We start from the raw sequence: 22246 nt of genomic DNA, 5'->3' as shown, positions 1-22246 counted from the left end.
TGTTGTCCCAACACTTCCAGTTGTTTGTTCTGATGTAGTTGTTTCTGAAGGTTTTGTTGTTGTTCCCTTGGTCGTTACTGATGGAACTTCAGTGGTTGTGGTACCAACAGAAGGTTTTGATGTTACAACTGTTGTTTCAGGGCTTGTTGTTGTGACACCTGGTACAGTGGATGTAGTTTCAACAATAGCTGTGGTAGAAGCTGTAACTGGACCAGTGGTGACTTTAGGTGGTTTTGTTGTCCCAACACTTCCAGTTGTTTGTTCTGATGTAGTTGTTTCTGAAGGTTTTGTTGTTGTTCCCTTGGTCGTTACTGATGGAACTTCAGTGGTTGTGGTACCAACAGAAGGTTTTGATGTTACAACTGTTGTTTCAGGGCTTGTTGTTGTGACACCTGGTATAGCGGATGTAGTTTCAACAATAGCTGTGGTAGAAGTTGTAACTGGACCAGTGGTGACTTTAGGTTGTTTTGTTGTCCCAACACTTCCAGTTGTTTGTTCTGATGTAGTTGTTTCTGAAGGTTTTGTTGTTGTTCCCTTGGTCGTTACTGATGGAACTTCAGTGGTTGTGGTACCAACAGAAGGTTTTGATGTTACAACTGTTGTTTCAGGGCTTGTTGTTGTGACACCTGGTACAGCGGATGTAGTTTCAACAATAGCTGTGGTAGAAGTTGTAACTGGACCAGTGGTGACTTTAGGTTGTTTTGTTGTCCCAACACTTCCAGTTGTTTGTTCTGATGTAGTTGTTTCTGAAGGTTTTGTTGTTGTTCCCTTGGTCGTTACTGATGGAACTTCAGTGGTTGTGGTACCAACAGAAGGTTTTGATGTTACAACTGTTGTTTCAGGGCTTGTTGTTGTGACACCTGGTACAGCGGATGTAGTTTCAACAATAGCTGTGGTAGAAGTTGTAACTGGACCAGTGGTGACTTTAGGTTGTTTTGTTGTCCCAACACTTCCAGTTGTTTGTTCTGATGTAGTTGTTTCTGAAGGTTTTGTTGTTGTTCCCTTGGTCGTTACTGATGGAACTTCAGTGGTTGTTGTACCAACAGAAGGTTTTGATGTTACAACTGTTGTCCCAACACTTCCAGTTGTTTGTTCTGATGGTAAGGTTTTGTTGTTGTTCCAACTGATGGAACTTCAATGGTTGTTACCAACACTTCCAGAAGGTTTTGTTTACAACTGTTGTTTCAGGGCTTGTTGTTGTGACACCTGGTATTGTTATGTAGTTTCAACAATAGCTGTGGTAGAAGTTGTAACTGGACCAGTGGTGACTTTAGGTTGTTTTGTTGTCCCAACACTTCCAGTTGTTTGTTCTGATGTAGTTGTTTCTGAAGGTTTTGTTGTTGTTCCCTTGGTCGTTACTGATGGAACTTCAGTGGTTGTGGTACCAACAGAAGGTTTTGATGTTACAACTGTTGTTTCAGGGCTTGTTGTTGTGACACCTGGTACAGCGGATGTAGTTTCAACAATAGCTGTGGTAGAAGTTGTAACTGGACCAGTGGTGACTTTAGGTTGTTTTGTTGTCCCAACACTTCCAGTTGTTTGTTCTGATGTAGTTGTTTCTGAAGGTTTTGTTGTTGTTCCCTTGGTCGTTACTGATGGAACTTCAGTGGTTGTGGTACCAACAGAAGGTTTTGATGTTACAACTGTTGTTTCAGGGCTTGTTGTTGTGACACCTGGTACAGCGGATGTAGTTTCAACAATAGCTGTGGTAGAAGTTGTAACTGGACCAGTGGTGACTTTAGGTTGTTTTGTTGTCCCAACACTTCCAGTTGTTTGTTCTGATGTAGTTGTTTCTGAAGGTTTTGTTGTTGTTCCCTTGGTCGTTACTGATGGAACTTCAGTGGTTGTGGTACCAACAGAAGGTTTTGATGTTACAACTGTTGTTTCAGGGCTTGTTGTTGTGACACCTGGTACAGCGGATGTAGTTTCAACAATAGCTGTGGTAGAAGTTGTAACTGGACCAGTGGTGACTTTAGGTTGTTTTGTTGTCCCAACACTTCCAGTTGTTTGTTCTGATGTAGTTGTTTCTGAAGGTTTTGTTGTTGTTCCCTTGGTCGTTACTGATGGAACTTCAATGGTTGTGGTACCAACAGAAGGTTTTGATGTTACAACTGTTGTCCCAACACTTCCAGTTGTTTGTTCTGATGTAGTTGTTTCTGAAGGTTTTGTTGTTGTTCCCTTGGTCGTTACTGATGGAACTTCAGTGGTTGTGGTACCAACAGAAGGTTTTGATGTTACAACTGTTGTTTCAGGGCTTGTTGTTGTGACACCTGGTACAGCGGATGTAGTTTCAACAATAGCTGTGGTAGAAGTTGTAACTGGACCAGTGGTGACTTTAGGTTGTTTTGTTGTCCCAACACTTCCAGTTGTTTGTTCTGATGTAGTTGTTTCTGAAGGTTTTGTTGTTGTTCCCTTGGTCGTTACTGATGGAACTTCAGTGGTTGTGGTACCAACAGAAGGTTTTGATGTTACAACTGTTGTTTCAGGGCTTGTTGTTGTGACACCTGGTACAGCGGATGTAGTTTCAACAATAGCTGTGGTAGAAGTTGTAACTGGACCAGTGGTGACTTTAGGTTGTTTTGTTGTCCCAACACTTCCAGTTGTTTGTTCTGATGTAGTTGTTTCTGAAGGTTTTGTTGTTGTTCCCTTGGTCGTTACTGATGGAACTTCAGTGGTTGTGGTACCAACAGAAGGTTTTGATGTTACAACTGTTGTTTCAGGGCTTGTTGTTGTGACACCTGGTACAGCGGATGTAGTTTCAACAATAGCTGTGGTAGAAGTTGTAACTGGACCAGTGGTGACTTTAGGTTGTTTTGTTGTCCCAACACTTCCAGTTGTTTGTTCTGATGTAGTTGTTTCTGAAGGTTTTGTTGTTGTTCCCTTGGTCGTTACTGATGGAACTTCAGTGGTTGTGGTACCAACAGAAGGTTTTGATGTTACAACTGTTGTTTCAGGGCTTGTTGTTGTGACACCTGGTACAGCGGATGTAGTTTCAACAATAGCTGTGGTAGAAGTTGTAACTGGACCAGTGGTGACTTTAGGTTGTTTTGTTGTCCCAACACTTCCAGTTGTTTGTTCTGATGTAGTTGTTTCTGAAGGTTTTGTTGTTGTTCCCTTGGTCGTTACTGATGGAACTTCAGTGGTTGTGGTACCAACAGAAGGTTTTGATGTTACAACTGTTGTTTCAGGGCTTGTTGTTGTGACACCTGGTACAGCGGATGTAGTTTCAACAATAGCTGTGGTAGAAGTTGTAACTGGACCAGTGGTGACTTTAGGTTGTTTTGTTGTCCCAACACTTCCAGTTGTTTGTTCTGATGTAGTTGTTTCTGAAGGTTTTGTTGTTGTTCCCTTGGTCGTTACTGATGGAACTTCAGTGGTTGTGGTACCAACAGAAGGTTTTGATGTTACAACTGTTGTTTCAGGGCTTGTTGTTGTGACACCTGGTACAGCGGATGTAGTTTCAACAATAGCTGTGGTAGAAGTTGTAACTGGACCAGTGGTGACTTTAGGTTGTTTTGTTGTCCCAACACTTCCAGTTGTTTGTTCTGATGTAGTTGTTTCTGAAGGTTTTGTTGTTGTTCCCTTGGTCGTTACTGATGGAACTTCAGTGGTTGTGGTACCAACAGAAGGTTTTGATGTTACAACTGTTGTTTCAGGGCTTGTTGTTGTGACACCTGGTACAGCGGATGTAGTTTCAACAATAGCTGTGGTAGAAGTTGTAACTGGACCAGTGGTGACTTTAGGTTGTTTTGTTGTCCCAACACTTCCAGTTGTTTGTTCTGATGTAGTTGTTTCTGAAGGTTTTGTTGTTGTTCCCTTGGTCGTTACTGATGGAACTTCAGTGGTTGTGGTACCAACAGAAGGTTTTGATGTTACAACTGTTGTTTCAGGGCTTGTTGTTGTGACACCTGGTACAGCGGATGTAGTTTCAACAATAGCTGTGGTAGAAGTTGTAACTGGACCAGTGGTGACTTTAGGTTGTTTTGTTGTCCCAACACTTCCAGTTGTTTGTTCTGATGTAGTTGTTTCTGAAGGTTTTGTTGTTGTTCCCTTGGTCGTTACTGATGGAACTTCAGTGGTTGTGGTACCAACAGAAGGTTTTGATGTTACAACTGTTGTTTCAGGGCTTGTTGTTGAGACACCTGGTACAGCGGATGTAGTTTCAACAATAGCTGTGGTAGAAGTTGTAACTGGACCAGTGGTGACTTTAGGTTGTTTTGTTGTCCCAACACTTCCAGTTGTTTGTTCTGATGTAGTTGTTTCTGAAGGTTTTGTTGTTGTTCCCTTGGTCGTTACTGATGGAACTTCAGTGGTTGTGGTACCAACAGAAGGTTTTGATGTTACAACTGTTGTTTCAGGGCTTGTTGTTGTGACACCTGGTACAGCGGATGTAGTTTCAACAATAGCTGTGGTAGAAGTTGTAACTGGACCAGTGGTGACTTTAGGTTGTTTTGTTGTCCCAACACTTCCAGTTGTTTGTTCTGATGTAGTTGTTTCTGAAGGTTTTGTTGTTGTTCCCTTGGTCGTTACTGATGGAACTTCAGTGGTTGTGGTACCAACAGAAGGTTTTGATGTTACAACTGTTGTTTCAGGGCTTGTTGTTGTGACACCTGGTACAGCGGATGTAGTTTCAACAATAGCTGTGGTAGAAGTTGTAACTGGACCAGTGGTGACTTTAGGTTGTTTTGTTGTCCCAACACTTCCAGTTGTTTGTTCTGATGTAGTTGTTTCTGAAGGTTTTGTTGTTGTTCCCTTGGTCGTTACTGATGGAACTTCAGTGGTTGTGGTACCAACAGAAGGTTTTGATGTTACAACTGTTGTTTCAGGGCTTGTTGTTGTGACACCTGGTACAGCGGATGTAGTTTCAACAATAGCTGTGGTAGAAGTTGTAACTGGACCAGTGGTGACTTTAGGTTGTTTTGTTGTCCCAACACTTCCAGTTGTTTGTTCTGATGTAGTTGTTTCTGAAGGTTTTGTTGTTGTTCCCTTGGTCGTTACTGATGGAACTTCAGTGGTTGTGGTACCAACAGAAGGTTTTGATGTTACAACTGTTGTTTCAGGGCTTGTTGTTGTGACACCTGGTACAGCGGATGTAGTTTCAACAATAGCTGTGGTAGAAGTTGTAACTGGACCAGTGGTGACTTTAGGTTGTTTTGTTGTCCCAACACTTCCAGTTGTTTGTTCTGATGTAGTTGTTTCTGAAGGTTTTGTTGTTGTTCCCTTGGTCGTTACTGATGGAACTTCAGTGGTTGTGGTACCAACAGAAGGTTTTGATGTTACAACTGTTGTTTCAGGGCTTGTTGTTGAGACACCTGGTACAGCAGATGTAGTTTCAACAATAGCTGTGGTAGAAGTTGTAACTGGACCAGTGGTGACTTTAGGTTGTTTTGTTGTCCCAACACTTCCAGTTGTTTGTTCTGATGTAGTTGTTTCTGAAGGTTTTGTTGTTGTTCCCTTGGTCGTTACTGATGGAACTTCAGTGGTTGTGGTACCAACAGAAGGTTTTGATGTTACAACTGTTGTTTCAGGGCTTGTTGTTGTGACACCTGGTACAGCGGATGTAGTTTCAACAATAGCTGTGGTAGAAGTTGTAACTGGACCAGTGGTGACTTTAGGTGGTTTTGTTGTCCCAACACTTCCAGTTGTTTGTTCTGATGTAGTTGTTTCTGAAGGTTTTGTTGTTGTTCCCTTGGTCGTTACTGATGGAACTTCAGTGGTTGTTGTACCAACAGAAGGTTTTGATGTTACAACTGTTGTCCCAACACTTCCAGTTGTTTGTTCTGATGTAGTTGTTTCTGAAGGTTTTGTTGTTGTTCCCTTGGTTGTTACTGATGGAACTTCAATGGTTGTGGTACCAACAGAAGGTTTTGATGTTACAACTGTTGTTTCAGGGCTTGTTGTTGTGACACCTGGTACAGCGGATGTAGTTTCAACAATAGCTGTGGTAGAAGTTGTAACTGGACCAGTGGTGACTTTAGGTTGTTTTGTTGTCCCAACACTTCCAGTTGTTTGTTCTGATGTAGTTGTTTCTGAAGGTTTTGTTGTTGTTCCCTTGGTCGTTACTGATGGAACTTCAGTGGTTGTGGTACCAACAGAAGGTTTTGATGTTACAACTGTTGTTTCAGGGCTTGTTGTTGTGACACCTGGTACAGCGGATGTAGTTTCAACAATAGCTGTGGTAGAAGTTGTAACTGGACCAGTGGTGACTTTAGGTTGTTTTGTTGTCCCAACACTTCCAGTTGTTTGTTCTGATGTAGTTGTTTCTGAAGGTTTTGTTGTTGTTCCCTTGGTCGTTACTGATGGAACTTCAGTGGTTGTTGTACCAACAGAAGGTTTTGATGTTACAACTGTTGTCCCAACACTTCCAGTTGTTTGTTCTGATGTAGTTGTTTCTGAAGGTTTTGTTGTTGTTCCCTTGGTTGTTACAGGAACTTCAATGGTTGTGGTACCAACAGAAGGTTTTGATGTTACAACTGTTGTTTCAGGGCTTGTTGTTGTGACACCTGGTACAGCGGATGTAGTTTCAACAATAGCTGTGGTAGAAGTTGTAACTGGACCAGTGGTGACTTTAGGTTGTTTTGTTGTCCCAACACTTCCAGTTGTTTGTTCTGATGTAGTTGTTTCTGAAGGTTTTGTTGTTGTTCCCTTGGTTGTTACTGATGGAACTTCAATGGTTGTGGTACCAACAGAAGGTTTTGATGTTACAACTGTTGTTTCAGGGCTTGTTGTTGTGACACCTGGTACAGCGGATGTAGTTTCAACAATAGCTGTGGTAGAAGTTGTAACTGGACCAGTGGTGACTTTAGGTTGTTTTGTTGTCCCAACACTTCCAGTTGTTTGTTCTGATGTAGTTGTTTCTGAAGGTTTTGTTGTTGTTCCCTTGGTTGTTACTGATGGAACTTCAATGGTTGTGGTACCAACAGAAGGTTTTGATGTTACAACTGTTGTTTCAGGGCTTGTTGTTGTGACACCTGGTACAGCGGATGTAGTTTCAACAATAGCTGTGGTAGAAGTTGTAACTGGACCAGTGGTGACTTTAGGTTGTTTTGTTGTCCCAACACTTCCAGTTGTTTGTTCTGATGTAGTTGTTTCTGAAGGTTTTGTTGTTGTTCCCTTGGTTGTTACTGATGGAACTTCAATGGTTGTGGTACCAACAGAAGGTTTTGATGTTACAACTGTTGTTTCAGGGCTTGTTGTTGTGACACCTTGTACAGCGGATGTAGTTTCGGATGTAGTTTCAACAATAGCTGTGGTAGAAGTTGTAACTGGACCAGTGGTGACTTTAGGTTGTTTTGTTGTCCCAACACTTCCAGTTGTTTGTTCTGATGTAGTTGTTTCTGAAGGTTTTGTTGTTGTTCCCTTGGTTGTTACTGATGGAACTTCAATGGTTGTGGTACCAACAGAAGGTTTTGATGTTACAACTGTTGTTTCAGGGCTTGTTGTTGTGACACCTGGTACAGCGGATGTAGTTTCAACAATAGCTGTGGTAGAAGTTGTAACTGGACCAGTGGTGACTTTAGGTTGTTTTGTTGTCCCAACACTTCCAGTTGTTTGTTCTGATGTAGTTGTTTCTGAAGGTTTTGTTGTTGTTCCCTTGGTTGTTACTGATGGAACTTCAATGGTTGTGGTACCAACAGAAGGTTTTGATGTTACAACTGTTGTTTCAGGGCTTGTTGTTGTGACACCTTGTACAGCGGATGTAGTTTCAACAATAGCTGTGGTAGAAGTTGTAACTGGACCAGTGGTGACTTTAGGTTGTTTTGTTGTCCCAACACTTCCAGTTGTTTGTTCTGATGTAGTTGTTTCTGAAGGTTTTGTTGTTGTTCCCTTGGTTGTTACTGATGGAACTTCAATGGTTGTGGTACCAACAGAAGGTTTTGATGTTACAACTGTTGTTTCAGGGCTTGTTGTTGTGACACCTGGTACAGCGGATGTAGTTTCAACAATAGCTGTGGTAGAAGTTGTAACTGGACCAGTGGTGACTTTAGGTTGTTTTGTTGTCCCAACACTTCCAGTTGTTTGTTCTGATGTAGTTGTTTCTGAAGGTTTTGTTGTTGTTCCCTTGGTTGTTACTGATGGAACTTCAATGGTTGTGGTACCAACAGAAGGTTTTGATGTTACAACTGTTGTTTCAGGGCTTGTTGTTGTGACACCTTGTACAGCGGATGTAGTTTCAACAATAGCTGTGGTAGAAGTTGTAACTGGACCAGTGGTGACTTTAGGTTGTTTTGTTGTCCCAACACTTCCAGTTGTTTGTTCTGATGTAGTGGTTTCTGAAGGTTTTGTTGTTGTTCCCTTGGTCGTTACTGATGGAACTTCAGTGGTTGTGGTACCAACAGAAGGTTTTGATGTTACAACTGTTGTTCCAGGGCTTGTTGTTGTGACACCCGATACTGAGGTTGTAGTTTCAACAACAGCTGTTGTATTTTGTGATCCGGTAGTTTCTAGAGGTTTTGATGTGATTCCCAATGTGGTTTTTGATTGTGATGTAGTAACTGTGGTAAAATGAGACATTTTGTGAAGCATTTAAATCCATACAATCTTCCATATTTCACAAATACTTCTTGTTTTTTTCTTTAATCTCTTTTGCTATAAATTATTAAAGTGATTTTCTAACAGTTATCAACAATATGACAGCAAGAATAGTGATTCTGTTGCATATATTTTCTTACCTGAAGTTGTCTTTTCAATCGTGCTGAATGCAAAGGGAGTAGTTTTAGGGCCAGTTGTGGTGGTAGTTAAGCAGTTGTACATATTCCTGGTTAAGGTCCCGTTCGCCCCACACTTAGCTGTGAAGCAGTTCTCAAGACCATCCGTGGTGTTGTAGATAGTTTCCCCATATTCGTAGGTTTTTCCATCAATAACGCATGTACAAGCTGCAGATCAAGAGGATCATGTTTTCAATCCTTCAAAAGTCTGTATGTGAGTTTGTTTATTCATAAAAATAAATAAGTTACAATAAAAAGTCAGTGTGTATGTGTACTTACAGTTCACGTCGTATCTGCACCCTATTCCAGAGACAGTGCAAGAGCTTTGGAATAAAAGGAAAATTTAGTTACATCAATGACTTTTAGCATTATATATTCCATGAGCAACCGCAATTATATTTCATGATGTAAAGCAAATCATCTCAATCAAAGCTAGGGAATGTTTGGTTTTCATTAGCATTCAATTGATACAGCTATATCTCTGTAGAAGAGCGGATCAGAAAATAATGAGGCTCATACATGGCACGATAAGGGGACTGTAGTACAAAGTCTACTTACACATACACTGCAAATGTACTGAAAGCTGAAGAAGAAGCACGGAAACACCCCCATTAACTTTAAAATGTTGCATCTGATCATTTACATCACACATCCACCCTTTCTCTTCTTCTTTCCCTCCTTTGTTCAGAACAGATAGTCGTGCATCCTTTGCTGTCACTAACTTCTACTTGTGGATTGGTTATAGTACTGTTATCCCGCTTGCTGTTTATATTACCAACAGATAGTACCCCTAATTTTCATATGACATCCGCCAGGTGACACCATCCATAAAAAATCTACTCAGCATGGAGTAAATGCTGTTGGCAAATTTGACTCCCACACACATGGAAACTACTCTGATAAATGTAAGGTCACTCAATAACGAGTCATTAATTTGCAATGACTTTAGTATCTTGAATAACATTGACTTCCTCTTGCTGCTCACCACCAGTAGTGGGCGTGATGACTTGGTGTAGGGGGTGGGGTTGCTGTAATTTATAGAGAAGACGTATACCTTCAGTACTTTAAAATTGTCCTCTTTCAAGTTGTTGTAGGAATGTTATAACTGCAGAATTTAAAATCTTTTGAAGGTCACAAACTCAACCTAGTGTTGACATTTGGTGTACATAATGTTAATCTAGAAATAAGATCTGTGCATTTCAGACCATTTTAGCTTTCATTTTAATCTACTTTCTGACCCTTCTCATTGTAAATTTTCTGCCCCCAACAGCTCATGCATATCTCTAATCCCTCAACCGCCAGATCATATAGCCAGATAGCATTTGGCTACTTAAGACTCAGTGGCTCCAAGTTCCGCCGACTCATCAAATATAAGCTCTCCCTGGCTGAACAAACACACTCGCTTTCTCAGAAAAATAGTGTTCATCCACAAAATTACAGGTGTTCCACCAAAGTCTTGTAGGTTGCATGATATATTATAATACTGCAGTTAAAGATGCTAGAGCCAAATATTTCTCCAACAATTGCCAAATTCCTAGAATCCTGTTAAGGATTGTCACTTTTGTTGTTAGTGACCCTCAGAACTCTTACAGGAATGCTGCTCCCGGACTTTGTACTCAGTTCTTCACCCATTTGAAAGACAAAGTCAGTTCCATCAAAACAACGTTGAACAGAAGTCAACCTTTTATGTAACTCTAGGAGACTTGTAGAACCCACTCCAGGTCCATCTATTGGCTAACTGTCCTCCTTTAACCAAATTCTGTTGAAAACAATCAATGAAATGAAGTCATCTACCTGCCCCTTGCGAATTTCCATTTTTTAAGGCAGATCTCCCCACCTTTGTGAAAAGTTGTAGAACATAAATCTGAAACTTTATGGATACTTTTTCATTTTTTTAAACTTGTGAAGTTGTATGTTGACCTTTTCACTAATAAAAAATATTCACAGGCGTGTTCCGAATATGATGTAATTGAAATAATATCAATTGTTATTAAATGATATTCAATGAATACATTGAGATTAGCAAACTAGTAATCCAACATTTCCACATATACATTTATTTTTTTATACTTGAGTTCATTTTCCAGTAATACTACAACACAGTGATTATAATCCCTCGAATCAGTCCCTGCAACTTCACAGCTATTTCACATCACAAATCTGTGCGCTTTTGACTTTTGCAAAATTCACTGAATAACAGAGGGAGTCTATGGCAGCTATATCAAAGGAAGGTCCTAGGGGATGGTACCAATGGAAAGCCCGTGCCCTAATTAGTGGGGGTAGAGACCACTTACAAGTCTCTACCACCTTCAGAAAAAAAGTTATTTGACCATAACTCACTTTGAGTGTGGTTTTCATCCCTTATCCTAGCCCTAACCCTAACCCTAAAAATAATAATAATTATTATTATTATAAGGGCCGGAGCACCAACAACATTTGGCCAGGGAAGGCCCTACTGAAACTGTAATTAGGGCCCGATTACAGGGCAGCCCGAGTCGTCATAGGGCCGCAAGGACCCTGTTGAAACCGCAGCGATTATTCTACTCATTTTTCCAAATCAAATGCCTTTTTGGGGGCTGTGGCATGTTGAAAACTCCCAAACGCCCCTCATCCTTACTTGAAATTTGACATATTTGTCAAGATCTGTCTGCTCCACAAAAAGCTGCTTGAACCCCTGAACTCGGCCTACTTCGATTTTCTGCCATTTTGAATCTCTTGAAAAAACACATTTTTGAAAAACTCTGGGTACCATTGCTACCAAATTTTCTGTGCATCATTATTGGATCAATGTTGATTGATAAGTGAGAGCTAGAATTTTAACCCATCAGGTTGTAAACAATTTTCTTCCATTTCGCATTTTTCTATGAGTTTCTCGTGTTTTTCTTGCCACTTCCAGGTGCTGTATTTTAAGAAACTCCTCCTAGGGAATTTATCAAATCCACTTGAAATTTGAGAAGTATAATCTAAACACCTTTGTTGTCAAAAGTAATTTAAAGCTAAACGTTTGATGAAATGGCGTAGGCAGCCATTTCACGTGATTCGCCATTAAGAAATAAGCTGATATAACTCCATTGGACAAATCTTCCCCTGAACTTGCCATGCTTGATAACAGTCATGTCCCAAGGATGTCTACAAGCCAATTTTCACTTATAGTCATCACGCCATCTAATAGCAATTCAGCATTATGTGACAAACAGCATCGGATTAACATGACATTTATATGATGTGCACTACACTTGATACAAAGCAACATAATGCATGTTTGCACCTGTTCTCTAGCGCAATATATAGATGATACAGTAAGTTATGGAATATTTGCAATACATTCCGAAAAATGCCTGATTCTAACTTTTATAGGATATGAGATTGAAAGACAATTAACATTAGAAACTTGTTTTACAATGTCACAATATAAAGACAATTTCATCTCCTACCCCTATAAAATACTACAATCAATAACCTCTCCATCTCTGAAACTTTCAAGGCCAGCCATGAAGAATAAATGGGTATTGAAATATCAGACGACATATGGGAAGAAAGTTTCGAACACATACTCGTATGCTCAAACAGCACCAGACATTGTCTAATATCATTTTAAATACTATATAGACTCCATTACTCCAAGGAAAACATACACAGTACATAACTAAATGTATCACCCATACGAAATAAATGTCATTCTTCAGAAGCATTTTTTTTCTCATAGCTCTGTTTTATGCCTTAAGGTCGATGCTTCTGGTCTGATTTTTTCAGCATCATCTCAGAAATTATTAACACACTCTAAAACCAGAACTTCTATTAAATATTCTTGGGGTCTCTGAAGCATTAAAAAGACTTGCCAAAGCCCAACAACAATTCCTCTCTTACTGCCTCAAAAAACTATAACTTATGTCATGGAAAGAAGCAGCAGTTCCAACCACCAAGCTGTGGCTCCCATGCAATCTTGAATTGTTTATATAATGCATCTCATATTTGCAAATGTAAATTAATCTTATTTTGTAAATCTTTTGTACAATTGGAAATTAGCATTGACGCAATGATGTGCAGAGCATATAATCATTGAAAGTCAATGGCAGAGGGATTCATTCATTCATTTTCCGTAACCGCTTATCCAGTTAAGGGTCGCGGGGATGCTGGAGCCGATCTCAGCTGTCAATGGGCAAAGGGCCCAGCCTATTACAGGGCTGACATATAGAGACAAACAACCACTCACGCTCACATTCACACCTACGGGCAATTTAGAGTCATCGAATAACCTAAGGTCTTTGGACTGTGGGAGGAAGCCGGAGAACCCGGAGAGAACCCACGCTAACACAGGGAGAACATGCAAACTCCACACAGAAGGTCGTCTGGTCCGGGAATTGAACCTGGGCCCCTCTTGCTGTGAGGCGACCGTGCTAACCACTACACCACCGTGCTGCAGTGGGAATATTTCTATAAACAAAATTGTTCTATAACCAACCATAAAACTCCCATTCACTCCTGCCAAACACCTTTTTTGTCATAAAATCGCAAGGAAGGGTGCAGGGTGTCCATGCCCTGTCTTTCATGTATCCAATTATAATGCTAACAAACCCACGCTGACAGGGGGGAGTACATGCAAACTCCGGGCTGCTCAGATCCTTTTTGAAATGAGATAATGTCTAGCATATGCATTCGCAATTGGTTCTGTTGATATACCCTGTGTGATTAATCCTCTGTATGCGACATACCAAGTGTAACAGTTGTTCGATGGAACCTTATCTCCAATGTTGTAATGGATGCCTTTGTCATCATAGCAGCCACATTGGTTCCAGGCAACGCACTTCATGTTGTCTTCATCAAAGTAAGGCTGGGTTGGGGGACACTGTGGATAGCAACCTGCAACACCATTATAACAATTGTATTAACCCACGGAAAAATACAAATAGAAAAAGAAGGGACCACAAAAATGCCAAAAGAGCAGTACTGAGTATGGTGGCTCTGGCACACATATGTGTAACACTGGATCAAAAATGTTTATGCGTGAGCAGGTGAAAAGTCAATCAGTCAGTTGACCTGAGTTGAACTCCTTTACAGAAACCTCTAATCAAAAAGATGACATAAGATCTGCCTAACGTACCTTCCAGGGCAGTGATGAGCCTGGAACAGTTTCCTGATGGATTCCTACATGTCTTCATGCAGGCAACTCCACAAGGCTTATAGTGCCATTCACATTCACCAGGGTTATTATAATAGTCGCAGAAAATAGCTGCAAGAGACAAAATAAGTACTTCTTAACTGTTGTTACAAACGTCAGGGTGTAACTTAATATGTCCAACAAATTCAAATATTTTGGTTAAAGATACAATTCCCTACAAATTATAAATGTTGTAGCACAGAATTTTCTTGTGAGATTGTTAAGTAACTTACGGCACAGCTTTGGAGTTCTCCATTTAACACAGGCCCCAGCTTCGTTACAAGCTTTGGCATAGGAAGCCACAGCAGTGCAGAGACACTCACAGTCCCCACCAGTGTCACAAGCACAAGAGTCTCTCACGCAAGTGCCAAGGTATGGTAGAGGGTCAACCTTGGATACACAATAATGTACTTTTTAGTAGAAAAATTAAAGAGGAGGAAAATAAAAATGTTGCAGTAGTAGAGGCAACTATGGCATTGGTAGCAAAACATTGTATTCACATGGGTTGTACTATTGGTGCTTATAGAAATCTAACGTTCTTAAAAGTAGTTTTTCAGATATCTTGCTTTGGACCATTTTTTTGATTAAACGGATGGATTGCAGACCAACCAACTAATCCACACACAAAGCAATAAGCAATTAGTGCCGTAGATGGAGAGAACCAATTGTGTTTATTTCACTTTAAAGTGACAATGTTTCTGTATGGGCATACATTTGTGCTGAATATGATACTATCACCATAGTTACCTTTGAATGACAGCTCTGGAAGGTGACACTGTTGATGATGCTACACTGTTTCTCCGACCAGGCTGCCCGATAGCCGTTAGAGGCACAGGGATCAGTGAGCAGTTTGGCATTTGGGCAGCTGGATGAAACCTTCCAACTGTTACCAAATTCAAGAACATCTGCCACTATCTCCTGAGAGCGTGTGGTGAATTCATTCTTACTGTTGCCGTCGTAGTTTCCACACAGACCACAGACTTGACCCTGAGAGTGAGGAACCCATTGAAAGAGTTTACTGCTATGATAGGGCTGATACAGAGTAAGGCACCTGTTTGTTGCTACTGAAATATCCTTCAGCCCTCAAGCTCCAGGAAAACATCAAAACAACCACTATCATAGACCAGAGTTATAATGTTGTTATGGTCAATGTCATATTTAAATTACCATACATACACATTTAAGTCAAGTGCTGTTTGCTTGAGTTGGGTAATATATCTTTGTGATTTAACCAGTATGAGCAAAACCTATTACTTTATAGTTATTTCACTCAATGTGCATCAATGTGTGAATCAAATATTGATTAATGGAAGTTTCTGTATGGAAAAAAAATGTCCTGACGTGTCTGTGAAGATTATTATGGTGTATTGTGACAATAAGCAAGAATGAATGAACTGTACTAACCAACATGCTTTGTGCATAAGCCAACTGTCAATCAAGACATGCGGACATGATTGATTACCTTGAACTGCGGGGAAATGTTAATGAAAAGACTGGTCTTCTGGTCCCACATGAGCACAAGACCCGGCTTGATCGTCACCACCAGGTAAATACCACTCTTTTTTATCTGAGCAGGGAGTACCTGGCCGCTGCCCTTTACCATTTGGAAGGTCTCATCTTTAAGTTGGTATTCATTATCCTGTGAGCATCAACATCAGATAAACAAGCATTGTATTACTGCACCTGTTAAGTGAGGTGGAACAAGTTATTAGTTACTCAGTAAATCATGTCTAGGTTTCTTTCTGTAGTTTTTAACTGAAGAATTGTATGTCACTTTGTGAAAAGGATACTGATTCCCAATTAAATGGAAAGCAACTGCATTATTCTTGTGGAAGGAAGGGATACAAATTGACTGCATGTAAAAAGGACGGCCACATTTCATTGAAAGTGCCATTAGATGGGAATGTTTGCACGGGCTGCATATGTCCAGGATATAAAGTGTGGGCATTAGCACCATAGCATTACCACGGGAGGAAATTCTTTCATTATTGGTTTTAAAGTGAGCCTTATGCCTCCAACTATGGTTGACAATAATGTTAAACGTTAGTTAAGTTTGACTCTTTTTGCTTTTTAACCCACTCAATAAATCATTTTAATGCTGACTTATCAAAAGTATTATGAGGCTTATCAATCATAAAAGAATAAGTCTGATATTCTGATCTAGTGTTTGGGGCAGAACATGTGCACAGTGTACTTGTGTTGTGTTTACCCCCAGGAAGATCTGAATGGTCTTGGAGCATGTGGCCCCTGTGGTCCCACATGGAACATTCTCAGTGATAATCCTGAAGCTTCCATTGCTCTGACCGGTGCCACAGTAGTCCTGTATTAACCATGACATAGGGTGCAATTACTGGACAGTAAGTTATACGTTTTTTGTATCATATCAAACCCCATTACCAGTTACTGCTTTGCAATATTAATTCAATGTATTTACATTCAGTAAATACCTCTCTATATAGTAGTTTTTATTAGTAGTGGCGGGCTCCACTGTTCCCATGCTGGATTCAGATTGCAGAGGAGCAAGGGAACAGACAGAACAGCCACAGTGAGCTGTTATATGAAGAGCTGCAGAAAACAGGCTTCACAACTCCAACTCATCAGACAGGTATGCAACTTTAAGTGTCCTGCTGTTGTTAGAAAGGCTACTCAAGCTGTGTTCAGCATGGAATCAGATAATGGTTGTCCATTGTGTGATTGAAGAGAGCAGTTTAATATTGTAAACAGTTACATAAATTGCTCCTCTCTTGTTTTTCAGACAACATAGTCGGAGCTGCTAAACCAAAGGTCTAACATCTCAAGTATTACAGTTTTATTCACTGTACATCTGTCCAGCTGTCCCTTTACCTGAAGGAGTGTGTATTCACAGTTTCCGCTGAAGTCAAACCTCTTATCATCAAATGTGGTGTAGTGACCATCGCCATAGATCCCACAAACTGCATCACACACTTCTTCGGTACATATGAACTTCCTTCCTATGCAGGTACTGGGGAGACACACAACAGACACAAACTTTCAAACCCGTAATCCTGCCCAGAAAAATCTTTGCATTTTAGGAGGTTTTCATCAGTGTCATCAGCAAAATTATCTGTAATTATTATTATTATTATAAAATTCTTAGTTAAGGCAATTTAGTGCAAAAAAATATATACCAATAATCCAGACTAATTTAGAATGTAAAATGTAAAATAAATGTAGTAGAATGCTTAAAGAAATAGCGATGAGTGGAAAAATGAAGAAAACAACTTGATAAAGACAGTATTATTCTACTGACAGATTAGTAAACTATTAGGGATTACAACATTAAAATACAGAGGTTTTTTGATATCTCCAGTTTGGGAGTTCTTTTTTTAAATTTAGAGGAAAGTCAATAAATTATCTTCACCAATGTATTCAATAACTCTGAAAAAATGAACATGATTTCATCCCTACTGGTCATATTTTGTTGCTTAGGCAGAAGACCCGCCGTCTCTATAGTCATCATTTTTGTGTAGTATCTTGACTCTGACGGTTTTCGTGGTTAACGTTTTAAAACTGGTGTGGTTAACATTGTAACCCTTGGTAAGCGTTGTGAAACAGGGGAGTTTAGCTTCAGGCAACTATAAAACTAGGGGTTAGTAATGTCCACGACTACGGCATTAGAAGGGAAAAAGTAACAGGGATATACATTAACTATTAAAATTATTATGTGAATTTAAGTTTGGCTTCAACCCAAAAAAAAAATGTCTTTTAGGTTGTAAAGAGCAGTACAAACCAGGTGTTGCAGCCCACAGTCAGTATATCTCCAGATTGATATGTGTTTCCATTGTGCTGACATGGACAGCTGGTCTCTTTGATACAGCCTCCCGCTCCATCTGACACCAGGCCATCAGGGCACATGCAGCCAGATATACAGCCTGTACTGATCTGTATCCAACCAAAGTGGAGGGTGAGAAGAGCCAAACAGAACCTGTGCATGTACTTATATTTTTCATTTTACCTTTATTTTACCAAGAAGTCCCATGAGATCAAAATCTCTTTTTTAAGATCTGTCACAACAGGTATTAAATTATAACCCAAGATCTTGGAGGAGTGTAGCTGTTAACTACTCGGGCTAAAACAGAGAAGGCACAGAGGTAAGATGGACGTAAATCTAGTATCACTTTATAAGTAAAATATGCCAATGCTGTTGTCTGCAAGTGGTCAACGATGTCCCACAAACTAAATCATCAAGAATGCAATTGGTGAGTAAGGGACTTTGGGTTTGTAAAGAAACACAGAGATGCCTTGCATAATGAATCTAAACTCAATCGGGGGAGGCTGCATGCATACACAATATGTCACCGTTATCAAGTCACAAACATAAAAGTAACTTCCACAAGTTTTTTCTCTGCATTGAAAGAAAATGAAGATGCATTTCTAAAATAAAAGCAAATCCTGCCTTTGAGCTTCCTAATTAGATTAGTAATGTGCACATTAAATAAAAGCTTGACTATCCATATACCCAAGTAATTGTACGAGGGCACCCTTTCAATTAATTTACTATCGGATGTGACTGCTCAAATCATTAAGCGACAGTAAGAGGGCTTTTGAGAAAACCACTTATAGCCAATTTTATGTCCTAACCCCAGAACATTTGTCTGTGTGTGTGTGTGTGTGTGTGTGTGTGTGTGTGGGTGTGTGGGGGGGGGGGGTTGTACATACACATTCCATGTCCAGAGTGCTGCAGCTCTTCTGACACTCTGTCCCAGTCATCCCAGGTTGAACAGTGGAGCAGTCAATGTAGACCATGGGGGAAAGGCATGCTGGATAAAAAAGATAACAAATTCAGGATAAAAAGTATTAGTGATTATCTAATTTGCATAATTTCATCCTGTATTTTAGCAAAAATAATTTGCTGTAGAGAATCATTTAATTTGCTTGATCCCCCAATTTCATTCAACAGTTAAGCACAAAAGCATTCAAACCAAAACATTTTTAAAGAATTATAGGGATTTAAGTATGTCCATGTGTGGAAACCTACATTGTAAAAGTGGCACTCCTGAGCAGCTGAGAGCTCCATGTCGGCAGACACTGTGAGAACAGTTAACGAGTTAATGTCATTGACTAAAATCCTGAAATCATTCTTTGTCCATCAGTATAATTTTGTGGCCTTTTTAATAACATACTCTGTTGAAACAGACTGACTACAGTTTCCTTTGGTGTGCCCCTTTGACTATCCCCTTTCTTATTTAACCAAGTGTTCCTTTTAGTGATAAAATCCTAGTTATATATTTGTACATTCAAATCATACATTATGTTGGCAGAATTGGTATAATGATAAGAAAATTTCCTGCTATTACAGATTTGGAGTGTTCACACATACAAGTTGGATACTCCCATTGCGAGCTTTGTATTCACAGAATATAAAATGTGATTCAGATATCTGTGTTCCCCTTCAAGATGACTTGTAATATGATGATCCTGTGACTTTACATCTAGCTCCATCATCAGGTCAACATTTCATTGTCATGACCAAAGATCTGCAACATTAAGAACATCCTCAGCTCGCTGCACATTTTAGAGCAAATTAACAAATTTCAGCATGCTAACAGTCTAAACAAAATGGTGTTGGTGAATTACAAGCATGTTGTGTTGTCATAGTGAGCATGTTTCCATCGCAAACATAAGCATCTCAAAAATACTCACACAGAGCTTCTAGCTTCTTTCCATTGCAGTGGCTTTACCTAAAATATCTCCATATTGTCTATCTAGTACACTATGCTCACTTTCATCCATTTTATTTAAGTGTTTGAATGCAGTGTAAAATGTATGCCCTGTATTACCCCAAAATGGAAGATATTCTCGATTTACGACTCTCTATGAAGTAAAGTGTTGGGTGTTTATTACATGACCCCATAATGGCCAGCTCCTGGCATCATTACACTCTGTTTTTACCATGTGTAGCCGTCATTGTGGAAAGTCTGTCCGGCAGGAATAATGTTGTCTTTATCATAGCAGGGACAGCTTTCTTTGGGCACACAATTCTCCTCCTCATTCATATAGGTTCCCTCAGCACAGCCACAGCCGTCCACTGTGGTGAAGGTGGTCTGGCAGGAGTAGTCGGGCTGGCTGAGGGAACGGCAGGTACGACTGCAGCTGGTCATGTTGTACTGGTACACCGTTTCTGCTCGACATGATGTACTGTATGTGCCTAGTTGGGGAGATAAGATTGGAGTTGTAGATGTGCAGATATGGCAGATGGTGCAAATGGTGCAATTGCACCTGGTCCTATAAACACAGCAATGATTTCTTGAAATCTCATTAAAAAAAAAAAACGATTCTCTTCGTTGCCGCAGTAATACTAAATTGTCCTTGGTGTTTTATTTACCACAGATGGTCTTCCTCCAGCCGCTGAAGTGTATTCCTGCAGCTGAACAGGCATAGACGTACGAGGAGACCGCAGCACACATGCATTCCTCAGAATTCTCACAGTTACAGCTGTCATACTTGCAGTTCTGTGAGGAGACACAGTGGGCATGGACACATTGTCAGGGGACAATACTTCATTTATTTGTCATTGCAGCTTTGTGTGTGCAGACTTACATCATAGTAAATCTTGGGGCTAATGACAGAGTGGCAAGGAGCAAACTCTCCCTTAGGATCCATTATATTGGAGCACCAGTGCTTGGCATAAGTTTCTAAGACACAGAAACATACAGAAATGAAGCAGTTACATCATTATGCCCTGAAAACAACATGGTTAACTCTAAAATTGGGTTTGGTATAGTTTCATTTATATGGTATGCTTTCCAATGACATGACCAACATTACATCATGTGACGTGACAAGACATTGGAGGAGAGTCTAGCTGTACCCTTGTTGGTGTTTTGTTGACAGGGGTGTACAAAGGATGTAGTGATGTCGGGGCAGCTGGCTCTAGTTTTCCATGAGTTGGCAAATGCTGCTGCAGTGCCCTCCACCAGCCCACTAATCGCCCTGAAGTCATCACTCATTATGTTGTTGAAGTTCCCACACAAGCCTGTCGGGTGAGGTGACAAACATTTACACAGATACAAACGTTTAACGGGTGAAGTATGACAAACAGTAAAAGTATAACTGAGTATAACTGCTTGGTTATCACTTTGTGTTTTCCAGACATTCAAACAATAATGTCGAGCCATACCAGAGAAGGTTCCTTTGAGTGAAGTGTCGGCTGTGATGAAGACCTGCATCATGGGGGACAGCTGGACCATCACTTGTATGCCCGTCTTGAAATGTAGAAGGATGTAGAAGGATGATGGGCTGAAGGCACTCATCATTGCTGCAGCAGTCAGAAGACAGTGAAAAAGTCAATGCCCAATGAACTTTCTGCCCAAGGTATAAATATTAAGCATAAAATCTCTGTATGTTGGATTGTAGCCACCCTCATGTTATCTTTTTAGTTTTATTCGGGTCTGTTCATTTATGTGCATCTACTGCATCAATACAAATTCATAATTTTTTTTAAAAATCTTTTTATTCTGCACATGACTTATTGATAATGAATCTAATTATGACTAGGAAATAAGACTGATGATCTTTTTTGTTTAAAACATTTCATACTTTACATAACACGCTGTGTGTCTTCTGTAATGTAGTTTGAAGTAACTCACGTTGAAACAGTGGAAGCTGAGAAAGAAGGTTGTTCACGTAGACCTGCCCGCTTGCCTGAATTTTAATAACCTGACAGTTGGAAAGACACATTTTAGATGATTTCAAACAGGAGTCCAACAGTATTTCCAAATAACTCTGTGAGGGTTGCACAGATTTGATCTTAAGCCATCAAAACTGTACAAACACAAACACTCCAAACAAATTGTAAAGCAAAATATAAAAGTAGTAGATCTGTTCAACAATGTATATCTGTATATGTGTGCGTGTGTGTGTGTGTGTGTGTGTGTGTGTGTGTGTGTGTGTGTGTGTGTGTGTGTGTGTGTGTGTGTGTGTGTGTGTGTGTGTGTGTGTGTGTGTGTGTGTGTGTGTGTGTGTGTGTGTGTGTGTGTGTGTGTATATGCATTTGCAGCTTACCAGAGTATTGTTTACACTCAGAGTTACAGATCTGAGGCAGGTCTTTCTGTCATCAAATCCACACTTGACCAGGTCCACCAGCACAGTGTGTAAGCCATCACCTTGCTGCAAAATACATTGGGACTTCAATAATGACTGAAAGGGTGACAGCTGATGACAGTAAAACAATTATACATAATATACTCATGCTATCAACCAGAAACAAGATCTGTTTCAGGAGCCACTCACATTTTGCTATTCATTAAATAGTTAATATTTCCATCATAAAACACATATCATGGAGCATTATGATGTGTCTGTTAGCCCTTATGCAGCTGGTTTATCAATCCCCCCATCCTTCTGATGGTTTAAGTCC

General features: G+C 40.1%; 1 protein-coding gene across 1 annotated transcript in view; it reads right to left on the bottom strand.

The window, feature by feature from the left end:
• The window catches only part of LOC129098911 (mucin-5AC-like), a 35910-nt gene that overhangs the window by 4885 nt on the left and 8779 nt on the right, over nucleotides 1-22246 (bottom strand). The window contains exons 10-28 of the mRNA XM_054608051.1: nucleotides 21892-21996; nucleotides 21477-21546; nucleotides 21008-21145; nucleotides 20699-20863; nucleotides 20428-20522; nucleotides 20213-20339; nucleotides 19780-20035; nucleotides 18866-18915; nucleotides 18547-18647; nucleotides 17618-17769; nucleotides 16711-16849; nucleotides 16076-16186; nucleotides 15329-15505; nucleotides 14614-14853; nucleotides 14100-14256; nucleotides 13810-13938; nucleotides 13421-13568; nucleotides 8988-9031; nucleotides 8753-8876 (exon numbers count right to left, since the gene is read on the bottom strand). Coding sequence (XP_054464026.1) covers nucleotides 8753-8876; nucleotides 8988-9031; nucleotides 13421-13568; nucleotides 13810-13938; nucleotides 14100-14256; nucleotides 14614-14853; nucleotides 15329-15505; nucleotides 16076-16186; nucleotides 16711-16849; nucleotides 17618-17769; nucleotides 18547-18647; nucleotides 18866-18915; nucleotides 19780-20035; nucleotides 20213-20339; nucleotides 20428-20522; nucleotides 20699-20863; nucleotides 21008-21145; nucleotides 21477-21546; nucleotides 21892-21996 — 2528 coding nt within the window. The remainder of the gene's footprint in view (nucleotides 1-8752; nucleotides 8877-8987; nucleotides 9032-13420; nucleotides 13569-13809; nucleotides 13939-14099; nucleotides 14257-14613; nucleotides 14854-15328; nucleotides 15506-16075; nucleotides 16187-16710; nucleotides 16850-17617; nucleotides 17770-18546; nucleotides 18648-18865; nucleotides 18916-19779; nucleotides 20036-20212; nucleotides 20340-20427; nucleotides 20523-20698; nucleotides 20864-21007; nucleotides 21146-21476; nucleotides 21547-21891; nucleotides 21997-22246) is intronic.

The sequence above is a fragment of the Anoplopoma fimbria genome, chromosome 2, assembly GCF_027596085.1.
Source record: "Anoplopoma fimbria isolate UVic2021 breed Golden Eagle Sablefish chromosome 2, Afim_UVic_2022, whole genome shotgun sequence".
NCBI classification, from domain to species: Eukaryota; Metazoa; Chordata; class Actinopteri; order Perciformes; family Anoplopomatidae; genus Anoplopoma; species Anoplopoma fimbria.
The sequence above is the reverse complement of the archived record's forward strand: the minus strand, read 5'-3'. Positions and strand labels throughout refer to the sequence as shown.